A 26,514-nucleotide genomic window follows, 5' to 3' on the forward strand; every position below is an offset into this window, starting at 1 on the left:
GATAGTTGCCGAGAGGTTACAAAAGATCCGACTGGCCAAAGGAATCAGTCAGGAGAAGGATGCATATTTGCATTCCACAGCGCAACAGAAACATGAATTGATATCAACAGACATTATCAAGAAAATGTGTTACGACAGTGACATTGCTAAATCTGTCTGGTCTGCCGATATTATTAAAAAAGGCAAGATACAAACTGGACAGGCAGGCGGCCACAAGACAAACGGCAACATCGACAGAGTTGGAGGAAATTTCTGAAATTACAAAGATGTAACAACAATCTCCTGTATGCTCAATGTGTTTAGGTTAAGAAAGGTTGAGAGAAAGAAGTCTTGCCTTCCCAAGTAATTAGATTTAAAATATATGTGTTTCAGAAGAGCCTAGCTAGAAGACAATGAGGATTGAGGGCAAGAATTGTCCTCACATTATGATAAAGCTTGATGGCATTTGCGAATCAAAGGCATCAAATGTTCTTCAGTCAAGACCTGACTTCCTGATAAACACCTACCAAAGACGACCGAATACTAAAATTAAATCCAAGAGGTGACTCAACAACAATTAGTTTTAAGTGTGTACTCATTTATGGAACTTGGTTATTATTTTGAAAGGTGAGACAACTGATTAACCTCAGGGTAATTAATCCTTGACAAGGTTACTTTTGGAGCTTTAAGTAGCTACGTGCTCAGGATGTTATCGGCCTTATTGAAGCTCCTAATTGCATCTGATCCTGATCAGACAAAATGCTCTGTACCTTTGATCTTATTATGCTAAAAGTTAATTGCTAATTGCATTGTAAGCGTTTGATCCTACTTAACTATTGCACCGCTGGAATCTTAAATAAACCTTTCTTGCGTCCCAGTTGGTTAAATGCAACATCAAGGCAGAACATTTTTGTCCTGCATGTTGTTTCCAGAGCTCTCCTTGCTTGAACGGTGACCGTTTAACCCAACAGGCGTTCAACTTTGGCCCCAGGAAGGCAGAATAAAAGATTAGACCACAGCTAGTCGTTGCTTTTATTACTCCCCTTTCCCATGATTCCCCTCAGTTTGTGCCTATTTCCTGTCTCCCCTCCCTCCGTGTCTTGTTGATATCTTTCTGGAAGGTAGCGAGTCTGTCTCCTTGCTGTCGTCGCGCTCTCTTTTTCTCCCCGCTCTAATCATTTTGTTGCTTTTTCATGCCATGCTCGGCGGCATATTTATCCAAGATAACAACTGGGTTTCCCCTCTCTACGCGGGTGATGGAGAATAATTGCTGTTGGTGTTTGTGTTTGCCTGTGTGTGTCCCCGTATTCTGTTAAACAAATTGTTCCTGCCTGGCTGTTCTGATGTTTTGACAGGAATGTACGCTTACACACACACACACCCACATATGCCCTTGTAGACACGTAATGAAAAACAAAGCGTAACAACGGGTATTTGTGGAAGCATGTGTCATACATTTCTGCATAAAAAGAACAAATTTAAATGGAAAAAAGTAAGCATTTACGCCATAATTTATTCAGTAAATGATTAAAGTTCTGTCCACTAAGCTGTCTGCTCCAACATTCTCCATTGATGTTTAGCTAGTTAGGTAAAACTAGCTAAATGTAAGCTAGTAAACACTTAACATTCATCCAAAACATCCTTTTTAGCAAACTAGTAAACTTTCATTTGCTGCGACAAAAAACATCTGAGTGAACCGTAACATTTTTAGCTTTTGTGTTTTTGCTAAAAATAGCAACTTTTAGTTTTCTTGTCTAAAAGCATCAACTTCTAACATTCTCAACTAAAACCATCAGCTTTTAAGCTAGCAGTTGCCGAGTTAGCCTTACCAGCCAACAGTAGCAGCTTTTACAATTTCGAATGAAAGCAGAAACTTTCAGGCTTTTAGCTTAAGTAGCAAAGTTTGCAATTTTTAGCTTTAAAACTTTTTTTAAATTATTGAACATAGATCTTAGTTACAAAGCAGAACGTTTTCTCAAAATGAAAGTTGTGCTTTCTTTAATAGAAAAACATCGCAAAAGCTACAAGAGTTCATTTTTCAACAATTTTAGCTTTATTTTAGCTAAAATAGCAAGTTTTAGCAAAAGCAACACAATAGCAACCTTTTGCATTTTTAAATGAAATTAGCACCTTGTGAAATTTCAGCTAGAAATAGCATAACAGTTAAGCTAACAGCATATTTGTTTTTAGCTCTGAAAGTTGAACAAACTGTAGCTTTCTTTTTTACTACTTTCAGCAGTGTTGTAGTTACAAGTAATTTTTTCATTGTGACAACAGAAGATTTAAGATGATACATAAGGCAGATTTAGAAAAAGTGAACAAAACTTTAAATGCAAGTAAAAACAATAAAGTGGTTAGTGTTTGCATGCTAACATCTCTCCCTGTCTGTGTTGTTTTTGTATGTTTGTCGGTTCACAGCTGTAATCTCAGGTAATTGTGTTTGGAAAATGTCAGCTGGAAGACTTCCTCTTTTTTCAGAAAGAGAGTCACAAAAGAGAAACCTGAGCCTTGGGGGACTCTTTATCTGTTTGTCGCTATACTTGCCAGGTTGTTTTTTGGGGGGGGGTTTCTTATGCAAGCTCAGTTTGATAAGGCCTTTGATGAGACAAGACGGATGATTGTTGTCTCCAAGGTGTTCAGATTTTAAAGACTAAATGGTAACTGTTTATTTTTCTCTGACTGGCCTATAAGAGAGTGAGACCAGGAATGTGATTTCCTTTTTTTTCTTTTTTATTTAGCATAGGCCCACACTAAACTTACACGCCGACAAGCACAAAGTTAGCCTTGCGTCTGTGTGGATACAGTTGGCGCTTGGGCAAAAGGCCAAGAGTAGCTGCATCTGCATCCTTAAACTCGTCTGAAGGTGACAGCGGAGTGAAAGTACAGGAAGCGAGTGTGAAGTTTTTCCTCAGGAAGCGGAGTCCATTTCCACTTTGGCTCGTAGGCTGAGCCGGAATTTTGTTTTGCGTAAGCACGGCGGGTCAAAAATAACGGAGTATAAAAGCAGGGAGCTGCAGGAGGTGGCTGCTCACACACAGGCCCCTCTGGAGAGCCAGAGCGCCGTTTGACTGGCTCTGTTGCACTTTGTGGAATATGCTTTGAAAACTTAAAGCGAACTTATGAGACACTGAACATGGGGTAGAAGGTTGTGTTTATAGTTGGGGTGTAGAAAAAAATGTAAATAAAATTCTTACTGTATAAAGATTACATTTCTTGAACGAGACAATGCTATTACCATAACTACTACTTTAATCTTGTAAGAAACATTTTGAAATGATAAGGGTTTTCTTTGACCACAGCAATCGCAAAACTGTTATATATTTATTTTAAATATGTATTTAAAATGACTTTTGTTTGTTTTCGTGTTTATCTCTTCTCTCTCTGTTTCCTATTGTTCACACTTATCCACCTGTGCATTACCAAAGGAACATAGGGCTGTAGGGTGCATGCGTGCCTCTGGTTGTTGTTGGGGTGGGGGGGGGGGGGGAGTTTCATTAAGGATACTTGTCGGCCAGTCCTTTGTTTACTCCCGGATTAACAGGTTGTCTTGATGGGGCCCCTCCGCTTCACGCGTTTCTGTTTGACAAATACAGACGGAGATGATTTGAGGATGAATAAATTTCAGTTTGAAGTGGCCGAAACGAAACTAATGGAGGGGCTTTTAAACTGCTTAATATAGTGTTAAGTTGAGTGTGTGTGTGTACCAAAAAACAAACAAATAAATAAATAAATAAATAAATAATCATGCCGCTGTAGAAAGACTTATTTTCTGTTAACGTTTTAAAATACATGAATAAAACGCTTTATTGGGCTGTATACGTTTCTTCACAATGTAAGCGACCTGGATTTTATGTCAGCGTTTGGAGTCGCCCTCTTGCTCCTGCCTCGAGGAAAATGTCAGGTTTCATGTGAATGAAACTAATATGCATGTACCAATGCCTTCGGGACGTAATGTTTTTTTTTGTTTTTTTGTAGACATCTAGCATAAAAAAAGCGACTTAATTCTCTTTCAATTCTATACCTCTTATTTAAACACATGCTCGTATAAACTACAGGTTATTTCTCTTTAAATTCTTTTGGCACTTTGATCTCACCTGCTCAAGAAATTCCACTTTTTTTTTAACTCGACGGGGGAAGGTCTTGCATGCATAAGTACGTGTGCATGCGATTACTGCAGCCGAGGCCACGCCTCCCACTCTGAGTTACAGCAGCGGTATAAAAAGTCCGTCTGCGACGTTGATACTCACATCCTGAATGCTGGAGCGATCCCGAGTTGTTCATGCGAACCAGAACGTGCGCTATGCGTGCACGGATACGTGAAAGTCTTAAACTCGCATCGATTGTTAAATATATATAGATAGACTTTCAGCATGGCTGTGGCTGAGGCACTGATGCCCGCCTTGACGTCGTTTCCAAATTTCAAAGCGATGGATAACGTAAGTAGAAGAATATATGCTGTATTTAAAAGAATTTTTTTTTAAAAAAAAACCTGCCAGCATAGCATTTTCCTGTTGTTTTTCCTGACATGAGCTTAATTTATTTATTCATGTTGTTGCGTTTATTTTCAGCTTTGCAGCGTGGATGAGTGGGTGAGGAGCGGCGCAACAGGTGGCACGGGCAGCGCGCGCATCGAGGTCGACTTGAGCATCGTTCACTCTCCGTCTGCAGCCCACAAGGACGACGACGAGCTCGGGAAGTTTCTGGACCTCGAGTTCATCCTGTCGAACACCATCTGCACCGACTCTACTGCCGGGAGCAGCGACAGAGGGAGCGCGTCTCCCACACGGCAGCAGCAGCAGCAGCAGTGCGGGTACTCTTTGCCGGAATCGCCGGAAAGCTGCGGTGGCGGTTCTCTGCCAGACTCGACCGACCACCCGCCTTCTCACCTGGCTCAGGGCTACCCGGGCGTCGTCGGCGGCTTCGCGGAGTCGAGCCCTGTCCGCAGCCTGATGGCGGAACTTCTTACGCCCGACATGAGTTATCCAGAGGAAGACGCTCCGGAGAGAACGAGGAAGGCGAGGGACAGCTGCGAGTACACCGAGCTGCGGGCTTTAAACGGCCCTCCGCTCCCCCACGCGGCGTCACCTCCGTCCCCGCTTGGATACAAAATAAAAACCGAGCCCGGGGTGCAGTCGTGCATGATAGCTGCTGCCGGAGCCTTTGCGGAAGGAGCATATGAAAAACACCAGATGCGCTCGGCCGCAGCTTTTACGCACCACCAGCCTCCCGTTGCGGCGCAGGGCTTCGGCGCGCACCAGATCCAACTTCAGGGACGCACAGACTGCACGCTGCAGCAGCACATGAGGCCCCACCACCATCATCACGATCACGATCAGAACCAGCTGTCAAGCCAGTACATGAACGCGCCGTACCACCCGCATTACGCACACCGAGGTGCGCCACAGTTCCAGGGACAGTACAGCATGCAGCACCATCCCGCCGCCTCGCTGCCGGGGATGATGCTCACTCCGCCCTCGTCGCCTCTGCTGGACTTTTACGCGCACGACGAGGCCGGCTGCGTGAAGCAGAAGCGAGGCCGCAAGTCTTGGACCAGGAAACGCGCCGCCACGCACAACTGCGAGTTCCCCGGCTGCGGGAAGACGTACACCAAGAGCTCCCACCTCAAGGCGCACATGAGGACGCACACAGGTGAGCTGATCCTCGAACCTCGGCTTCTTCTCATCGGTGTTGTTGTTTTGTCGTTCGTGCAGCACGCGGCGCCCGAATTTCTGCCGTTTACCACCAGGTGATGCTGCGCTGCAAATCCTAACTTCCGTTTGGCTTTTCTGTTCTCCAGGTGAGAAGCCTTACCACTGCAACTGGGAAGGCTGCGGCTGGAAGTTCGCCCGATCCGACGAGCTGACTCGGCACTTCCGGAAGCACACCGGGCACAGGCCGTTTCAGTGTCACCTGTGCGAGCGCGCGTTCTCTCGCTCGGACCACCTGGCTCTCCACATGAAAAGGCACATGTAGGTCATTCTCAGCTTAGAGTCTCTCTTTATGGGCCCCTCTGCCCCCCACTCATCCTCTCTCTCCCCTCTGGGGTATCGCTGTCAGCATCTCCAGAGAAGCAGCACAGCAAGTGGACAACTTCTAACTGAACTGCTGTGTATGAACGAAATGAAGCATTCACATATAGGAGCGTGCCGACCTGCGGTCATTATGTACTTTATGAGAAGATGCAAAGTGGGAAATGGTGGAGATTTTATATTTCTTATGATTTTTTGTTGTTGTTGTTTGTTGTTTTTTTTTTTAAACTTTCTACAAGTGCCTCATTTCTACCAAATCAAGTGCCTCTGGTGGTTTCTGTATATTTTTGTAAAAAAAAAATAAAATATGTCAAACACTGGCTAAGTTATAGTAGTTTAGCATTTAACAAATTTCTTCCATCTGCCTTTGTTCTAAGTTATTGATTAGTTGGTGAGTGCCTTAGCCAGACTGCTTTATTTGCTCACTGTAGGCCAGACACTGTGCATATATCTATAGATATCTATCTATCTATATATCTATCTATCTATCTATATAGATAGATAGATATATCTATATATATATATAAAATGGTTAAACGGCATTTTTACGTAGTCTGTTTCTAAGAATAAGGTAAAATCAGGTCAAAGTTGCCATATTTTTCCTGAACCCAACAGTTGTCATAGTCTTGCTTTGCATTGTGGGATCAGCCTGTGTTTCACTTTCAGTTTTTTTTTTTTTTTTTTTGGCTCATCCAAACAAAAATGACCAAATTCAGGTACTATGCTAGTCTTCTACAGTGCTAACAGACACGATTTCCTTCAGCTCACCCACACATGGCTCATTTTGCGGGACTACGGTCAGGAATGAATGAATGAGTGAATGCATGAATGTTGAGCGACTGCGTCTAAGAATGAAGTATCCACTGTAACCACTGGTTAAACGGCTTTTACTTGAAACTAAAATGTAAGCTTGCATATGTACTGCTGACGGAATGCAAATGTTTTTCTATGTGCTCAAGGGCTCGGAATAAAAAAAACCTACTTTTACAATAAACACGCTCTCGTTTTTGCTGATTTCAAACTGTCACACAGGTTTATGTCTTTATTTAAGTGTTTTTCTTTATCTGCTCCTTTTGAAATCTCTCCATTATAATTAATTATAATTAACTGTCATGTTATTGAATCAAGCTAAAGTTTGAGAGCCTTACATTAACCACACCATTGCTTTGAACTGTGAGTGTAAAATGGTCAAACTGCTCTAAAATATATCACAACTTTTATTGTTAAGTGAAGAGTTTCCTTGTACTTGTACTGTGGTTCTCAAACTGTGGAACACGGACCACTGGTGGTACGTTGGCTGCTTTCCGTGGCTCTCACATGAAGCGGCTCAATCAGCCGTTTTCATGCTAACAGGAAGCAAATTAGCTGTAGTCCAGAACAAAGAACCAAAACGACCTTCAGCACATTGATCTCTAATAGATACTACTCAGGAGAACGCAGAATATTTTCAGAACCCCATTATTTGCTATACAAATAAAATTTGATTGATTGATTTATTGATAGGAGAAATCGAAGCCCAACACAGCAAAGTCAAAACAAAGTGCTGGTAGCCACTTAATGCTGCTTCCTATTTAACTCTGAAGTCAGAACTTGACTTTGGGAAGAACACCAAACCCGACTCTGTTCTAACGGAGAACGTGACATGGTGTGATGTTGCACTCAGTAACCAGTAAAATCCTGTACTGGTGCAAAGTAATAACAATGGGTTTTATTTTATACGTACCGAAAATAATGAAACATGTTCACTAGTAGCAATATTTAACGTGATACAAACTGAGAGAAGGGCTGATAAATTGCTCCAGCAGCTTTCACTGTGTCTTAAGCACACAGCAGTCACAGTGGATTTTGAAGATGGAATTGGTTAGATTTGTAATTTCAGGGTATTATTATTATTATTATTTATTCATTTTACCAACTGGAAAGTTGGACATATTTTAGTCTGTACGGGATTTTATTTAGCAGTAATCGGTCCGAGAATCGAGTAGCTTCGTCGAAGATGCCTCCGCTGCACATTCATGCGGCGCTCTACCAACGGAGGCGCCCAGCGGCCAACCTGCAGATTTTAACATCAAGCAACAACTTTTTTTTTATTTTGTCTTAATTTGTGACAAAAGACATCAAGTGTAAAACGTCCAGGTCTTGTCGGTGTACTGCTTTAACACGTGCTGAATGTAATTTTAAAATATTTCATATACCTTACCGAGAAGACGAAGAACTGTAGCTGGTGAATTGACCAGGAGGCCCTTTAAAAATTCGCATCGATGCTTGTGCAATGCTGCTCCCTAGTGGCCATGTAGTTGCGTTGTTCGGGTCAGTGTTGAAAAGGTGGGTCGACTTACGAATTCCATTCACTGCAAAGTAACAATAGACTCAATACAGACTCTAAACAGTTGTAAAAAAAAAAAAACAACTATTGACCTGTGTTACTTAGATAATAAAATGTTTCATGACATAATCCTTTATTGTGAAGTTTTTCTATTGCTTGTTTTTTTTTCCAGATCAGAGGTTAGTGATAATGTGTATTTCTCTTTATTAACCCCACATTTCTTTATCATCATTATCATCATAAATTCCGTGTTTCCATTAACTGTAAGCAGAAAAATCACCATTAACTGAGATAAAGGCCTGAGTATATGAATATGTTCATATTTAAAGTATAAAACATGTTTTACTCAGTATATTAACTGAACTACATTAATCTTTGAACAACATTCTTATTTATTGAATATGTCCAAACGTCATCTTTACCTATACTAGATAAACCTATTATGAACATAAATCAGAAATATTTTTATTTTATTTGGAATAACAAGCGAGATCTAATAAGAAAATTCATATTTGTAATTCTCAGGTATTTTATTTCGTATTTTGTATCATTATTTTTTTTTGTTTGGTTACAAAATGTATTGTTAAAATGTCACCTTTTTAATATTTAAATGCTATTTAAGTGCAGTAGGTGACCAAAGATCGCATTTCACTTTCACAGGTTTGTGGTACCATATCTGGTCTATCACTTGTGTTGGAGCATCTTGATTATTAGCAATGTAACGGATAGTGAACTATTTAAAAATAAATTGCCCAAATAATTTATATTTGTAGACTATTTATTGTAAATTATTCAAAGTGAATTTTTTTTGTCGCAGATTGTTTATGGCTGTTTGTCTGTTTTGATTAGCATTTTTGTTGGTTTTTTTAATTTTTGTTTTGTTTAATGGTATTTACACTTTGTAATGTTTTGGGTTTTTGCATGCACCTCACGGGCTGCCGTAGGTAATGAGGGCAGACCATATAAAAGCTGGTAGGATCATTGTGTCAATCAATGACTTGAACTGTCAAGCTGTTTGGTATGAAGAAATCAACACTTAGTGTTCCCCAGTGAAAGCAGCGAGGTGCGTTTTGTTTTGTTGTTTGTATTGTAAGTTTGTGTTTGTATTCTAATATTTGTATATGTTTTAGTTTTCACGGTGACTGTGGTGATTCTGAATCACCCGTAAAAGCAAAATAAAAACGCCAAATTCACCCGTCGAGACTGGCTGACTAATTCAAGTGCTGGGAAGCTGCTACAAGCAATTAATCTGAATTGTTTTTATTTCAACAGGCACTTCTTCAGTCAAATCTTTCATTCCAGCTGCAACAAAGTCAAGAGTCGAGATCAGCTGCATTTCTCTCTGGATAATAAAAAAATCGACAGGTGGCATCCTTTTAGTGGAAGAGTGAGTATTCTTCTTAATACTTACTTTGTCCACTAGATGTCCCTCTTGATTTATTTCCCGCCACTGCAGCTGCTGTTGTAAGTTTCATTGACGTGCGTCATGTTTCGTATAAATCAATCAGTAACGAGGACAAGTTCTGATGTTTAATTGGATTACACCAAAGAACAACTTAGTCCTGAGTTTTTTTTTAAGTCAATCGCTTGCAACATATGTCAACTTTTTTTGGTGACTATTCGTCATGATTGATGAATAGTCAGGTTGTTTCAAATCTGGACTGTACTGATGAGTTTGTGGCAAGGAAGTCACACAAAATCACTCATTTTCTGAATGAAGTGTAAAGATTTTTGCTCACATTTTTCAGTAAATGTGGCCTTTTAAACTTATTCCCATTCATAGACGATATTCAGATTGTTTTCCATGTTACTTTCTACTTTGCTCATTCGCATCTCTTTGAACAAGATGATCCAGGTAAAGTTGAAAGTTTGTGGAGAAGTCGGGAGACTCCTGCTGTTTTTTAGCAATTAATATATATATGTACAGTACAGACCAAAAGTTTGGACACACCTTCTAATTCAATGGGTTTTCTTTATTTTCATGACTATTTATAAGGCAAGAAATCCCACTTATTAACCTGACAGGGCACACCTATGAAGTGAAAACCATTTCAGGTTTCTACCTCTTGAAGCTCATCAAGAAAATGCAGAGTGTGTGCAAAGCAGTAATCACAGCAAAAGGTTGCTACTTTGAAGAAACTAGAATATAAGGGGTATTTTCAGTTGTTTTACACTTTTTTGTTTAGTGCATATTTCCACATGTGTTATTCATAGTTTTGATGCCTTCAGTGTGAATCTACAATGTCAATAGTCATGAAAATAAAGGAAACGCATTGAATTAAAAGATGTGTCCAAACTATTGGTCTGTACTGTATATTAATAATAGCAGTAAAAGGTGACTCAGCAGTGAAACTGGGCTTAATGGGACTTTATGCCTTTTAGTTTTCTAATTTAATGCTGAATCCTGAAGGCATCATTCCAAGATCAGCAGCTTGGAATGTGAGACTTTCAATTATTAATATCATGGGGAACAGACAACCTCCTTCGGTCATGTCTTGTCATGTGTGCCAAAGAGGTCAGACTCTGGTCCGGGCAACAGTTCAGCAGGCAAAACGGGAGCGATTTCACAGATTTATTAACTAGTTAACATGTACAAAGTAAATGATGTAACCTTGGATCTGGACCCCCAGGAAGCCAGCTGAAGAATCCAGTTGAATAAGTGACTCCTGAGAGCTGTCTCACTTAAATCAATCAAGGAAGTTTATTTGGTGAGCACATTTCAGCAACAGGCCAGTTCCATCATGAAAGCAACATAAACACAGTAACAAATGTCGCGTCGTTAGAATCACCAGTATGTTGGTCAATGTTCCAGTGATTATGGTTCAAGGGCAACTCTAGACAGGTGGGCTTTTACTCCTAACGTCAGGACAATGTCCGCCAGTGTCAGGACTTCACATCTGGGATTGTGTGCTCCGACTTCCTGGTTTTAGTGAGAATGTGAGCAGCAGCGTTTTGGATCAGCTGCCGCTGATTTTTCAGGCAGAACTGTGAAGGTACTACTGCGCTCATCAAGGAAGCTAAAGATAAATGCATGTATGCATGCAGCGCAGTAAAACCAACTACTTTCGACTTCTATAAAGCTTCGGTAATGACGTAAAGCATTGAAACCGTGAAATCAAACCATCATTTGCATGTCCACTGCGTTTCTCACTGACACCAGTTTAGAATTACATTTTTAAGTCCTTCTTTAAATCAAGACATTTTCGTCCTTGTCATGGCAAAAAAAATAATATGAGGGAACATTTCAAGCGATAGGCATCAAAACACGTTCCTAAGTATTTATATATGTATATTTCCTGCCATTTATTCTCATAGAGTTTTAGTAGGGTTTAAGTACAAAATAAATATTTAGGGCTCCTTTGTTATTATTTCCATGGCTTTGCTGTGAAAAAAACGCCCTCCTGCCCCCTCTCAGCCTCTCCAACAGTTGTTATGCCGACGCATGTCTCCTCCTCCTCCTCATCCTCTTCCTCCTCTGCGCTCCCCCTCATCCCTCCAACCTGATCGGTCCTGACAAAAAAAAGGTAAAGTCCCCGTCTGCATGCCAGAACCTCCGAACTGTCTCTGTCCATTCCAGTACAGTTTTTAATCATCATCATTATTATCATTACTCACAAAACCACTATTGTTTTCTCCACTTTTCTTTCTTTATATATATATATATATATATTTATCATTATTATTATTATTATTTATTTCCTTCCTCATCTGGAAGTCCCGAAGCTTCCACATCTCCCCACCGCACTGAGCTACCACACCTGTCTGGAAGCATCGCCTTGGCTCACCGAGATCTGAATTCGCATCGTGGTTAAAGCGGATGTGATTTTATATAGGCCTATATATATTTATTTTTTGTAGTAAGGATTGAGAAAAAAACAAACAAACAAACTAAAAAATAAAAATAAAATAAAAAATCACCGGGGCGACGGGAGAGGAATGGTCGCGGCATGCTCTCGTTCTCTCGTGACAAAAGAACGAGCAGCGCGTGCATTTTGAACACGTGCGGCTCCACTCTTATTGCTGTCTGATGACGGTCGGGGTCTCGGCATCATCAACGCGGCGCGGCTGCAGAAACGCCGGCGCAATTAACCCCACCCCCAACACTGTCTATTTTTATGTATTGAATTAATTTTCTTTCACATTCCGTCTCGCAAAGACACATGGAGGAGTTTTGTTAGCATTTACGAGGGGGTGGGAGTGAAAGGAAACTGACATCCTGGTTACTGCAGATCGATACCAGGCAACTTGACAACATTTGTCCTCGTTATTAGGAGCGTTCAGGTAAAGCGACGCAGACGCATCAGTTGGACGGAGAGCCCTCACATGTTGCTGACCCCCCGCCACGGCTGGTTTGGATTAGAGAAAGAAATGGGAGGGGTCTATAGCAGGAGGAGTTTTTCTTTTCAAAGGAGGCTTGACGTTGACCGGGTAGGAACCGAAGACCAAGGTGATGCAACTTCCATCTTCCGTTTTTTTTTTTTTACCGGCGGGAAAAAAAAAAAACGCCGGTTCCGCATGTTTGAGCAGAAGTGAAGGGCGCGCCGCTCCTCCGCACACAATAACGCATCTCTGATCAGAAAGAGAGATAAAGGGGGGTAAGGTTTGGCTTCAGCTCTGGTGTATGTGTAGCTTTGTGGGTATGTCTGCACCAGTAACCGTAGCGTGTTAAAATCAGATCAGCATCGTGCTCGGATGACGTCTGTGTTGTCATTATTTGCAGGGTTCATGTTTAAGGAGGAAACACGTGGCGCTGTTATAGTGAGACCTCATTCATGATCACTGTTCACTATGCAGAAAGTGAGGGAGCTCTGAGGAGGGGGGTTAGTGATGAAGGGAGGGGCTTGATGGAAGATTTGTCTTTCCACTCTTCCTGTCCTGTCAAACACTTTGCTTAAACATCGTGTTCTGGCATAAGCGACACCGTTTTCTTCTATGATTAACTACCAATCAGACTAACAGCATGGAATAAGTAGGGAATTAGCGCTATAGCAATTCCATATCAATGTTAAATTTATGCACTTACCACTGCTTTACTAGGTGCACATTGCTAGAACCGAGTTTTTTTTGTTTTTACCATTAGAAGATCCTTAACCTTCAACAATGAGTCTGTTTGAGATTACTGGAGCTTTCTGTGTTTAGATGGTGGCACACTGTAGTCATAAAGTCACAGGTATGGCCAGCAACAATATTCTGGGAAGTTGTGGTGGTTAAACACCACACCCACATCAGAAACCCATCATCAGCCTGACCCAGTGATTGAGTGCCGTCGAAAATTCTGACCTTACTGTCTGAAGTCGAGAATTGACGGACCAGACAACATTTTGCCCATCTATCATTGTCATTCTTGGTGACCGTAGGCAAACCACAGCCTCAGTTTTCTGTTCTCAGCCGAGTGTTCAAGGTTTGCTGCGTTGTTCATTCAGCATATCTTAGTTGTGATAAGTAGCTATTTCAGCTATATGGTTTCATGTCGCGCTTGTTCACCCGTTCTCCTCTGATCGTCAAACAAAGCGTTGTTGTCCACACAACTGCTTCCCATTGGATGTTTACCGTATTTGGACTATAGAGCGCACCTTACTATAAGCCGCACACACAAAGTTTTTTTTAAAAACTGGAAACATACATATATAAACCTGGGCTATAAGCCGCTGGTATCTCCGCCGCTCTCGGTTGGTTTTCCACAAGGACGCAGCAGAGGGCTGCCTCCTTAAAAAAATCTACTATCAAGGATGCAGCCCTGCGTCTCCACACCATGGATTTGTTTCTTGAACTTACATGCAGCTGCTATCGATCTGTACTACCAGATGGATAGTCTTCAACTTAAAAGCGGCATCATATGGACTTCTTCGTGTTGTTTCCATGATGAGGGGGTATGAGTTTGAAGAAATTTCTCAGTCTTGCCTGCTGCTAGCATGTGCTTGTTTTAAATGAAAATGAGAACTTTCTTCTTTGATTTCTAATTTTGACTTCCAATGATTCACTTCCTCCTACATGCCCCCTGATGGTGGAAGAAAAATCCACAGAAAAGCAGCACCGGGTTGCAAGCCGCATAGTTCAAAGTGTGGCTTATAGCGGCTTATGGTCTGAAAATACGATACTCTTTTTCTGGCCGTTTTTATTTGTTTTACCTAGACGTTGTTGTGCATTGAGAAAATCCAATAGATCAAAACATTTCTGAAACATATTGGCCAACTGCTCTGGCACCAACAACCAGTGAAAGTTCAAAGAAGTGAAAGTATTTGAAAGTGTGAAAGTGATTATTCAAGGTCACTTAAGTTTCCCTGTCTTTTTCTTTCTGTCGCCGAGTTTCATCTACCATGTTACTGGTTGATTTGGTATGTGTGGAAAGCAATTGAGCAAGTGTTTTTCTCAACGTTGGTGACGTTTTTTTTTTTTTTTTTAATGACCATAAAGCTCGAATGTGGGGAAATAGTTTTGTTGGGGACACAAACAAAAGTTTGAGTATTTCCCTGCAGTTTCTATTTCAAGAACTCAATAGGTAAAAATGTTGTTCTAATTAAATTATAAATTTCCACCTGCGTTAACCGCCTGTACCAGACATGAACCATTTTTTAATGTAGTCAGGTGCCGCAAAAATTGCAGGGGTGGAGATTTATTGGCATAAAAATGTCCAGTTCTCTAGTTAAAGTCCAAATTTTCTTCTGTCAATACATCAACCCAGAAGGGATTATCGCTGCCTCTGACGGTCGTCAATTTAACAAGCAGAGTTAATTCTTAATTCCTCTGAAAGTGTTCAGGACTGGATGTCACCCAGCGTACTTTTTTCCCATGACCTGGATCAGGACAGTTTTCACAGCATGGCTCTCAGACATTTCAGTGTTGTTTTTTGCCCAGCGTTTGTCCAGACACGTCTGGACGTCTGGCATTCCCAAATGCTGCGGCATTTAGAGCGTTAGGAGGGAGGAGGAAGGGAGTCGTGTGGACAGCAAAGCAGAAGATAATTAAAAAAGACAGTTTGTGTGTCAGAGGTGTCAACGCGCGGCCGTGTTGTGACGGCCTTCGCCCAGGAGGACGTCGCTTTAATCTTCAGATCTTCAGATTTAAGTGGTTTTCATTTAAAGTGACACTGCTGCTAGGTTATATACGAAAGATCTTAGTTTATAATAAACAGAGAAAGAGACGTGAGTGCAGTCACAGACAAGTGGTGGCTGGCGTTTTATCTCCAGCCACCACTAGAGGGCAAGAACGTACAGCTTAGCTTTGCCATTTGGTTTGCGCTCTGGACTGCAATGGCACCAGGATGTTTTATAGTCTTAGCAAAGCTGCTGTCTTGTCAGACAAGAGGCAGAAGTTTTTTTTTTTTTTACAGCCAAAAGGCACACCTGGTCTGAGCCACAGATGCAAATGTGAAGTGAAATAAGGCAGAGCTTTAAGTTATTTAGTAGTTTTGTTTTAAAGAAATGTGGAGTAGATTATGTGACGGGGAGACCGGGGGTCTTAAAAATCGGTAGGGGGGGTCATCGGGGTAACGAGGGATGACCGGATTTTTAGAAAGTGACCCCGTAACCCTACGACCTAGGGTTAGCCCTCCAGAATTTTTAGAAAAAGGCCCTTTTTTCCCCCCAAATGTACACTTTTTTGGCCCTGGCCCTAAATAGGGTTAGACTCATTAATATGATTAATAGAAATGTTTTTCCCCAACTTCTTTTCATTAATCCATCCATCCATTCATTCATTCAAATAAAGTCCTGAAATCCCTGCTCGTATTTGACATATGTGTTGATCTTATGCAAAGTAGAGTGGGACTTTTAAGTTGAGACAAATGTGGGAAATATATATTTTTTTAGCAATATGTGGCATTTAAAGAAATGAGACTGTCTATATTTGCAATCATCTATAATGTCTGTGATCTTGTCTATAAAGATGTAATAAACATCTCCATTTACTTTACAAACAGATAGAAAATATTTCTATTTGGTAGGTTCAGTGGAAAATGCCTGTAGTTCTGTCTGATGTTGTCATGCGTTTATAGTCTATGGGTTTTCTTTAGTTCTTACTTTTTAATCTTGTGTTTGGAATTTCCTTGTTCCTGTTTTAAATTTTGGTCGCGTTGCTTCCTGTTTCTTTTTCTAAATTTGCTTTTGCATCTGGATTCAGTTTCTTGTTGTCTTTCACTTTTACTTCATCTGTTCATTTTCTGCAGTGTTTAGGCTTTGCATTTTTTCTCTTGTTGTTGACAAATATTTTTCTTATATCTAGATAATTTAGAATATTACTGAAAGGTACTTCAGCTAGTAAACAGATCCTCATATATTGCACAGATTTATTACACATAGGGGATATACGTAGTTCAAGCTTGTTTTTTGTAAAAAAAAAATAATAAAAAGAGTATCATTATGGCGTACAGGTAATCAAAACCCAAAATTGAGTTAATCCGAAAATTAGATTTATGGGACAAAGAAAACAATGATTTTTATGTCAAGCACTTGCCCTCTGAAAACCCTGACTTACACAATCAAGAAACTGGTGGCTGTTCACAGAGTGCAGCATCGAATCAAATTAATGGAAAGTCAAGTGGAAGGAAAGAGTGTGATAGAAAAAAGATGGCCAAGCAACAGAAATAACCACAGTATTGGAAAGATTGTTTAGGAGTTCAGGGAGATTCACGAAGTGTAGACGACAACTGAGGTGTGGTATTGTATGTGTTATATCATGAACCAGAGGCAATTTCATAATCTCCTTACCTAGGCTAAGGACTCTGGATCAAATTCCTTTTCTAAGTTTGGCTTCATTAGATCCTACCACATCCACGTTCGGACAGGTTTTGGTAAGTTTTAGCCAGATTTAGTGTTTCCTTTACAAACATTTCCTTCTCTACTCTTTTGTCCAGACACATAGAATACATCCAACCAGTATTAACCATTATTCCTGCAACTTCTTTAACGTTACGGTCTGACTCTGAGAAGCTCTCCTGACCAGTTTTTTTTTTCTTCTTCTTCTTTTCCTTCTTTTAGTTTAAGGGTCTGCACACCTATGCAGTCAAGGAACTGGCTGGTATTTTTCCATGATGTCTTCAGTTGAACAATTCAGGAACTAGTTCATTTCAAAGCTGGTAAGGTAGATTTCTATTGCCGTTATTTTAGCAAGAGTTAGCAGTCGTACCAGGATATATATATTTTTAATGACTCAAACAATTATATTTGGAGTTGTTTGAGTTGTACTTGTATTTGCCTGTCAGTCATTCACAGATTCCTTCTCTGACCACTGAAACTGACTTGTTCCGTACGCTCTGATTGCCGCAGGAATTTGTTTCCAACCCCAATTTGTCTGATCATTCTTCCTCTGGTGACTCAATTCTTAATGCAAGATATTTTCAGTTCCTCTTGTTTTCTGATAAGTGCTCAGAGTGAAAGCAAAAGTTGCAAGCTTTGGAACTCGTGCAACAAGTTATGCATCTCATCAAGACAAACCTCTCCATATCTACTGTCAGAGAATTATATATATATATATATATACTGTATATATATATATATATAAAGTAAAGCTTTGATAACAAAACAAGATTGGATGATGCTGGCACTAAGCATAGAGAGAAAGATGTTTTGAGTGGCACTCTGTCTTTGAATTAATTTGACTTTGATCGTGACAGTTCTGTTGTTCTGGTCTGGTTACTGTTTCAGGGCGAAGGGTTATTTTTGGTTGACATATGCTTGTGTTTTTGTAATAGCTCTATAGATCAGGTAGATTGTGCTACATGATTGCTTGTGATTTGAAACACCACACCTCCTGTTGTCTAAATGACATCTATCTCATTCGCTCTATCCAGTCGTTTTGTCCGCATGTGGAGATTGTTTGGATATATGAAAGGAATTAGGCTGACCAAACATCATTTGGTGGCGTAAGCACTGAAGAACCTAGCTCAACCGTAAAATGATGATTGTGCAAGTACTTTTTGTGACTTGGTAGAAATTGAAGTGTTGAGAGAGTGACAGAACAGATAGAAAGGATTTGCAAAAACTGGGGAGATACTCTGTCTAAAAACACAATACTCTGTCTGGCTAATCCCCTTAAGCCAATGCAGCTGAAGTTAGCATCTTCCTTGGAGCATTTTGACATTGCTAAGCTACAATGCATTTCAGTTTTGTGTTGAGTCTGTATGGTGTTTAAACATGCCAGTCCAAAAATCAAAGCCATTATTAGATACACACACCCCCCCACACACACTGTGTGTATGTATATATATATATATATCTCCACCATATATAGTGGTGGAGATAGTACTCAAAAATTTACTTAAGTAAATGTACAAATACACAGACAAAAATGTACTCTAGTAAAAGTACAACATTAACATTTTTACTTGAGTAAAAGTAAAAAAGTACTGGCTTTTAAAAATACTTGAGTATTAAAAGTACTTGCTGAATGCATTACCTAATCGCTAATACAATACCATTAAGTGTACCCATCGTATTTAATTTTAATACATCAGAAATGTGCCATTTTAATGAACAACGCCACAGATAAAGCATGTTTTTATTGTGTTTACTCTCTGTGGCAGTTTAGACTTGGATATGTGATTCTATGCATCATAATTCCAGGGACGGAAACATCTTATCTTTGAACATAGCATGAACTTCACTTTTTTTGCCACTAGTGGCATTTATTTTTATTTTTTTACCCCTCCAGGGGGTCTTTTGTGGGCTCTAGTGTCCCTTTTTATGAAAGTAGGCTGACAGGAATGGGGAAGGAGAGGAGGGAAGACATGCGGCAAATGTCGCCGGGTCCGGGAGTCGAACCTGCGACGGCCGCGTCGAAGACTCAAGGCCTCCAAATATGGGTCGAGCTAACCACTACGCCATCACGGCACGCCACAAAAAGGGGATGGAAAGAAGGTGGGTGGGAGAGGACATGCAACCAAGGAGCCATGTAGCAGTGTTGTAGTTAAGACCACCAAACCCGAGACCAAGTCAAGAACAAGACCAGCACCCCGCAACACAATAAAATTAAGTGTACCTATCAAAATTGCTTCTCAAATTGGTCTGAAAGATCCACATTCTCATAAAAAACCTAGATATTAAATACTTAGAGCTGAAATAAATTTAACCAGTATCATTATCAATTCAAACTATTCTTCATTCTGCTTTGTTTCCATCTCTGTGCCACAATCCACAGAGGTCTCCTGCCATCCCTAAACAGATAACGCCCTGGGCAGTTGCTCATATCGCCCACGTCAGAAACCACAACTGTCTGCACCATTAAACATAGCAATTAAGGCAATGCATTAACGATAAACAACACTCAACTATGAACACTGTTCAAGGCGCAACAAGCAAGAAGTAACCAAGCAGAAGGACCATGACTGTTCTCACCCTGTCTGCCACAATGGCAGGTGACGAATCAAGTTTTTATTAAATAAAATAACAGTTACTGCAGTGTACGCAGAGCATTACAAGAACAAAGAACGGCTCTCAATGAGGCTTCAGTCGTATAGGACTTAGTAAAGATCCGTCCGGAAGAATTGGATCGTTCGTGAATGTTATATCGCTATATAGCAAACTTTGGTCACAACGTTGTCCCATATAAGCGACACCTCAGTCAACACCTCCGCACAATAATTCAGCGCATGAGTGACAACTTTTTTTCATCGCAGATGCAACCAGTGTTGTATAGTAACGAAGTAAAAATACTTCACTACTTTACTTAAGTACATTTTGGAGTACTTCATACTTTCCTGGAGTATGAAAATGTTTGATGACTTTCACTTTTACTTCACTATATTTCCGAACTCAATTGCGTACTTTTACTCCGATACATTTTCAATGTGTGGTTTAGTTACTCGTTACAAAAAAGCGAGAGAGAGAAACGAAGTGTTTTGACCCCACCTACTGATTAGCAAGCAGGCTACCGAACAAAGTCGTAGCCTGCTTGCCTGGCTTGTTCATCACCTCCAATAGGATACACCTGTTTCGCTTCTCCCATTGTTGGGGAAATCAGAAATCGGAACACCTTGCATCGAGTGGGAGGGTGGGTCGAACAGAGAAGAGTGCTGCCCGCACTGACGCGGCTCAGGGATTACGTGACACGCAGCGCCGTGCCCTATAATCCACTGTAAGCTATGTAATGTGTTTTGAGGCAATTGACCAAAATCCCGGACAATTTTTAAATTCCCCCCGGACATCTTTTTAGGTCTGAAAAGTAGGACATGTCCGGGAAAAAGAGGACGTCTGGTCACCCTAGTTCAATGGGGGACAGAAGCCATAGCGATAGCAATTTAGACTAAATTTAACGAATATAGGAAAGGCATGCAAGTTCAAAACCACAAACCATTAACATGTGCTACTCTTTAAAACTGGAACAATTTATTAGCAGGTTTCATTTTGCCTGCACTTGGTTGGGTACATTATTTTAAGTTTATTTGACAAGTTTACCAAGATATAAGAAATGTCATTCAAACTTGCCTTGTTTTACTTTTTACTTGTACTTTTCATTACATTACTTGAGTACATCCATTTTTACAGTAATTTCCATACTTAAGTACAAGAAGTTTCAGATACTTTAAGACTTTTACTCAAGTAACATTTCAGTCAGTGACTTCGACTTTTACCAAAGTCGTATTTTGGAGAGGTACTTGTACTTTTACTTGACTCTGAGATTCCAGTACTTTATACAACACTGGATGCAACATATGTGTCTCTGTGTTAGCTTTGCTAACATCACGTCCACAGAGCTCCTTTCTTTAAGCTTCCTTTCCAAGTGACGCTAAAAGTTGGACGAAGCGCTGCTGAATTTACATGTCGCCAAATCTTATGATTTATGTAGCGGGATTCTATGTCTGACGATTAGACAGACATCTTCTCCCGCTCAGAGGAAGCCACTGCGCATGCGTGCGAGTGAAAGGGGGAGTCGATGGGTGACAACAGATCACGTAATTAGTAAATCACGTTACTGCTTGGTTTTTACAGCCCCACGTTAAGTCCCTGAACTTCACATTTTAACGAGAAAAAAAAAAGCGCAAAGCGACTTGGATGTAACGAGTAACGCGATGGTTTTGTAGAAATGTAGTGAAGTAGAAAGTACAGATACTTACTGTAAAATGTAGTGGAGTAAAAGTCGAAAGTACCCATTATTAAATCTACTTAAGTAAAGTACAGATACACGAAAATTGTACAGTAACGAAGTACTTGTACTTTGTTACTTCCCACCACTGTATATACATCTTTTCTGCCACTCTCTCAACTTTTCAATTTCTACCAAGTCCCAAAAACAAAACAGAGGGTTATAGATTTCCCTAGAAATATTGTTAAAATTCTGTTAAACCCCGTTCTCTTGAACCCAGTGCTGTGTGTCGTTTTATGCCGTCAGCTGGAATGCTCACTGTCCTCATTTAGTTTTCCAAAAGGCTGTCCTTATTGTAATTTTACAATTTTAAAATTAATTTATTTTTGCAACGGACGGCTGAAAATAAGCCCCACGTTGGCAGCCCTACTGATGCACACAAACAGCTTCTGCATTTTTCTGGTGGCTTCTCGGAGGTACAAAAAATCATTACAATTTTACTGTAACGTCGTTTTTATCTTTACAATGCAATGCATTTTTACAGTGCAATCCCGTAATTTTCCCATTTCCGCTGTGCTGTTGACGGAATTAGTCCGTGGTTGTTTTTATTTTGTTGTTTTTTTTTGTCAGCTTTCCCAAAGTGATTCCAGCTTTGCCGCCTCTGTTTCACATGGTCCTGAACAAAGGCTCAAGCTTAGTTAGGGCCGCTTTGAGTGCCGCGTTAGTTGTACTTGGCGTCACGTACGTATACGGCTAAGGCCGTCTATCGCTACCAAACAGAACTTGTGGAGTCCCAATCTTGCTGCCTCATATTGACCTCACTGATAACAGACACAGCTGCTTTGTGAGGCCAACAATATGACGCATTGTAAACATGGCTAGCAATAAAAGGTGGCCGCTTTGTTTTCTGGAGGCTGCTTTGTTGCACATTGTGTCGGGGCCAGGAACCAGAGGCTCTCACACTGACTGACACAGTTCATATGCAGATTGCAAGAACAGAATGTCTGACTGTCGGTACATTGAGAGCCACTTTGGATCTCTCTGGGAGACAAGTGCTATATTTAGCTTCACTTGCATGTCTCTTAGTTATTGTTGGCCTTGATTATCGAGCAGCAGAAATTAAAAATAGCAACAATACTGTCTATCGTTCTGCTGTATACTTCTCCTTATTTACATAAAGTAACACTTGTTCAGCTTTATCTTTTCTACAATGGCATTGATGTATTTCTGTTGTTTTTGTCATCTTATGCAGGAGTTTAAGAAAGTACATAACTATTTCCAGCAGATTAATGAAAAATATGGCTTTCCCTGCCTTGCCTACAGTGTTGATTTCTGGTTTTGTCACCGTTTCTACAAGATTTTTTTCCATAAAGTTTCAACGGAAATGATGATGTATGTGGAAAGAAGAAGGTGTTAGAGTCGACTGTAATTTATTTTTTTTTTGTACAGACACTTTTTTTTAAGGCAAATTCTGCTTAAGTCAGCACATTGCATGGTTTAAACTCAGATAAAAATTAATGTGTTTCAAAAACGAAATGTTAATCCTTCCAGGAATGTTTTAGATATGTGTATACCAAAAGTACAGAGTATATTAAAAGTATTCGCTTCTCTGCCTTCATACATATGAAGTGGAGTGATATCCCTTTCTTAATTCATGGGTTTTGTTATGTCAGCCCACTCTAATACTTTTACTGAACTCTTTTAGAAAGCCTTTCTGTAATGCTTTGGGGGGGGGTTACGGGAGTTTTCGAGCATGTTTCTGAGGTCAGACACTGATGTTGGACAAGAAAAGGGCTACCTTGACGTTCAGCTCTAGTGCATCCCACCATAGGGTCAAAGTTAAGACTTTGTACTGTTTACTTTCCAACACCGGACTTCCCCGTTCATGTCCGTATGAGCCTTGGTTTGCACATTAAAGCAGAGGTCTGGTCAAAACAAGAAGACACCATCAACAAATGGCCCCCACTTTCATATAATAGTTCAAAAGTGACCTGAAGCATTGGCTTTTCTTTTCGATGAAACTAAGAGACGAACCCAAAGATCCGTCCACCATAATACCCTCTGCGACAAACATTACACCCAACACGATTCAGACAGGCAAGTGACTTAAGTTAACATAAGACGAGGTAACAAATTGTTTGGATTATTTTCAGTGGATCCAAATTTACAGCTATTTGAGTTTTCTTTTTTCTGTTCAAGTAAAACCAATGCAATTAGAAATAATCACTGAAGTCTAAGCATAAAACTCAATTTAAATTGACACCATGAGTTATTTTTACTTAATCTAAGTTATTGTAAATCATTGATTTGTATTCAAATGTAACCTTGTTTTTTCAACTACAACATTTGCCCCTAGATACATCAGTCAACATGACATAAGGTAGAATAAATGTTGAAGTCAGTTTATGTCTTCTTAAATAGTTTAATACACAATGGCAGCAAAATATATATATATTGAAGTACTCTTATTTTTTTCACTGTCTTTTGGTCAAATTTGACATTATTTTGAAGGTCCAGTCCTTTTCAGTCTTGAAGGATTTCTCTGTGTCTGGTTTAGACGTTTTCCTCCGCAGGTGAAAGATTCTGTCATTTCTTTGGTGGGAAATGCTTCCTATTAAATAGACAGGACTGTCTAAGCCTTAGAATCATTTTTATACTTTAGAATTTCATTTATGATGTTGAGATAGTAGGAGACAGAGGAAAAAAGGGACAGTGTAGCTGGAAACTTTAAGCTAAAGTATGAAACTTTTTATAAAAAAAGATTTTTTTAACATTTTTTGCCAGGTTGTGACTGTGTGCACTGAGTCAGATAATTTGTGGGGGGAAATATGAGCTCCTCCGCTTTCTGACAGCGCTAAGTAGAAACGACCAATCAGAGCCAAGAGGAGGGGCTTAGTGCTGTCAATCCAGCTTGTATACGCATTGCTCACAGCCTTCCTTTTTCCTCTCTGCTGTGCTACAGCTTCTTCCTGATAGCAGAGTCTGCAAGGAATGCTAACGCTAGTTAGCATGGCCACAGATGACGCTGGATAAACAGTTTTCTTTGAACGATGGGTTGTTTCTCCTCCATTAGCAGATTTAGCAGCATGTACACGAATATGATTCACAGCGCTAAGAAATTCTTCCCGTCTCTGATTGGTTGTTTTTGACTGGGAGCTGTGCATTTCTGTGGACCGCAAAAGTAGCTCAGGGAGGAGGTGGAGAAGATCGATCTTCTCATAGGTTATCTGGCACATATTATAATTGTGACGCCACAGTGACGGTTTTAACAAGTATGTAATAAACATGTATACATTTGTTTTTATGAAAGAAGCTCGTTCAAGACTGAAGATAATCCATAAACTGTTTTAACTCCTTCAACCACCTGGGTCTGGAGGTGGGTAAAGTACCCAAAAATTGTACCCAAGTAAAAAGTAGCCATCCAAGAAATTACTCAAGTCAGAATAGAAAAAGTGTTTTGGTAAAAAGTACTGAGTAACTGATCAAATGATCAATCATTTAATACTTAAAAATATAAGGCTAAGTGGAAATTTTCGTATTTTAAGGACCAAAATGACAATAATTCATACAAGTAACAAAAACATAACAAAATCAGGCAAAAGAACATTTTCATTCAATATAAACTTTTGAAACTGTAACAGAAACTGCAGGCGTGTGTCTGTGTCTGGTAAATTTGCTGTTTAAATGTTTGTTTTTCATTCAGTGGGTAGAGAATCCAGAAGGTTTACTTTTAAGTAAAAGCAGCGATACTTCATGATAACATTTCTCAAGTAAAAGTGAACGGTACAACATAGCAAAAATACTCCTCAAAAAGTACATTCTTTCAAAACAAAGTTTCTGAAGTAAATGTAATTGAGTACTAGTTACTACCCAACTCTGCCTGGGTCAGTATTAATTGTGTATTTATGTTGGTGCCAACATTACATAATCTTCATTGTCTGTCTTCTGCAACTTTCTTCACGAGTTCACTGAGGCGTCTTGATGTTACTTCCTGCTGCCACTCCTTCCAGGATTGCCCAATCGGCTTTCCCCGGTTCTTCACGTACATACGTTAGTGGAGTTTCTCAGTGGGATGAACCCGGAGCTGTGTACTTTAATCACAGCGTTCAGTCCTGGCCCCTGATCATTCCTGAGAGCCCGAGCCAGCTGCCCTCTGCTGATGTTGTCTTTCTCTCCCCAGCATCTCTTTGTGGACGGTAGGGCCCAAGTTTATAACCTAGTTTTGTTTCTTTCTGCCATCTTCTATCGATGCGCAGTGTTCTGGGTGTGATGCGTGTCGCTGGGCGTTTTGGAGTTTCCATGGGCTCCTGTATGTGAAGCAGGCGTACTGTTTGTATGTGGTGGAGGGTTTTTTTTTTATGCGAGTGACCCTGAACGGTGGCTATATTTGGCCCCTTTTCATTGCTCATGCTGAAATTCTTCTTTTTTTAAAAAATGACCTTCATATAGAGTCAGATTAAGCAGGACATGCTAACCAGCCACTGTGCATGATTTACAGCCTGCTCAGCTGACATGAAACTTTTTCCTCTTACTATAAGGCGTAGTTTGATACTTTTCCCTTTTGGTGGTATTGGACATGTTGGATCCTGTATTTTTTGGTGTTGGGACCTCCATTGATGTGCTTTATTCTTGTCCTTGTTCCTGTCTAATTTAGTCCGAATCGTAATCTTAACGTTTGGGATAAAAGTTTTTTTTAGCATTGAATTTGGGTATAGATTGGCTGATAAAGTGTAAAAAAAAAAAAAAATTCTTGGCGTATTAGCTTGATGCAATCTGTGTCCGTCCTTCTGAAAGTCTACTGAGACTAAAAATGATCAAGACTTCAAGCCACGAAGTTCCAATCAGAGCTGAAGTGACGGATTGTGGTCGAGACATTTTGTAGAGATCGACGTTACCGGAACATACGAGATTCCTACAAAATTCAAACGTCTAATTGTTCATATTTACCACATTTTCACGGTACAAACACATTTACAGTGCAAAACAGTTTGCACGGACTCACTGCTTTTATTTAAAATTAGAAAGCAACAGTTATTCCAGTTGCTGCTAAATTATTGTCACATTATCAGCATTATGTTATCTATGACATTTGTTCAGATCTATTTAATTTAACTTGGAATTGGATGAGCACCGGTTGGGTTTTGTTTTGAGGCAGAGTGACTG

General features: G+C 40.1%; 2 protein-coding genes and 1 long non-coding RNA gene across 3 annotated transcripts in view; all 3 read left to right on the top strand.

Annotated features, from left to right (window-relative positions):
• Positions 1 to 4,227: 4,227 nt before the first annotated feature.
• klf17 (Kruppel like factor 17) lies at positions 4,228 to 6,309 on the top strand. Its single transcript, XM_032566436.1, has 3 exons — positions 4,228 to 4,415; positions 4,548 to 5,628; positions 5,777 to 6,309. Exons 1-3 carry the CDS (start codon positions 4,350 to 4,352, stop codon positions 5,950 to 5,952), a joined length of 1,323 nt encoding a protein of 440 aa, XP_032422327.1. The 5' UTR covers positions 4,228 to 4,349; the 3' UTR covers positions 5,953 to 6,309.
• A 2,952-nt stretch (positions 6,310 to 9,261) lies between these two features.
• On the top strand, positions 9,262 to 9,527 carry LOC116721304 (uncharacterized). Its single transcript, XR_004339574.1, has 2 exons — positions 9,262 to 9,397; positions 9,465 to 9,527. It is a non-coding gene; the product is annotated as an uncharacterized LOC116721304 (long non-coding RNA).
• A 2,899-nt stretch (positions 9,528 to 12,426) lies between these two features.
• Positions 12,427 to 26,514, top strand: part of slc6a9 (solute carrier family 6 member 9) — a 78,203-nt gene continuing 64,115 nt past the window's right edge. Inside the window, exon 1 of the mRNA XM_032565892.1 lies at positions 12,427 to 12,781. The gene's annotated coding sequence lies outside the window, so the exon portion shown is untranslated. The remainder of the gene's footprint in view (positions 12,782 to 26,514) is intronic.

Source organism: Xiphophorus hellerii, chromosome 6, assembly GCF_003331165.1.
Source record: "Xiphophorus hellerii strain 12219 chromosome 6, Xiphophorus_hellerii-4.1, whole genome shotgun sequence".
Classification (NCBI taxonomy): domain Eukaryota; kingdom Metazoa; phylum Chordata; class Actinopteri; order Cyprinodontiformes; family Poeciliidae; genus Xiphophorus; species Xiphophorus hellerii.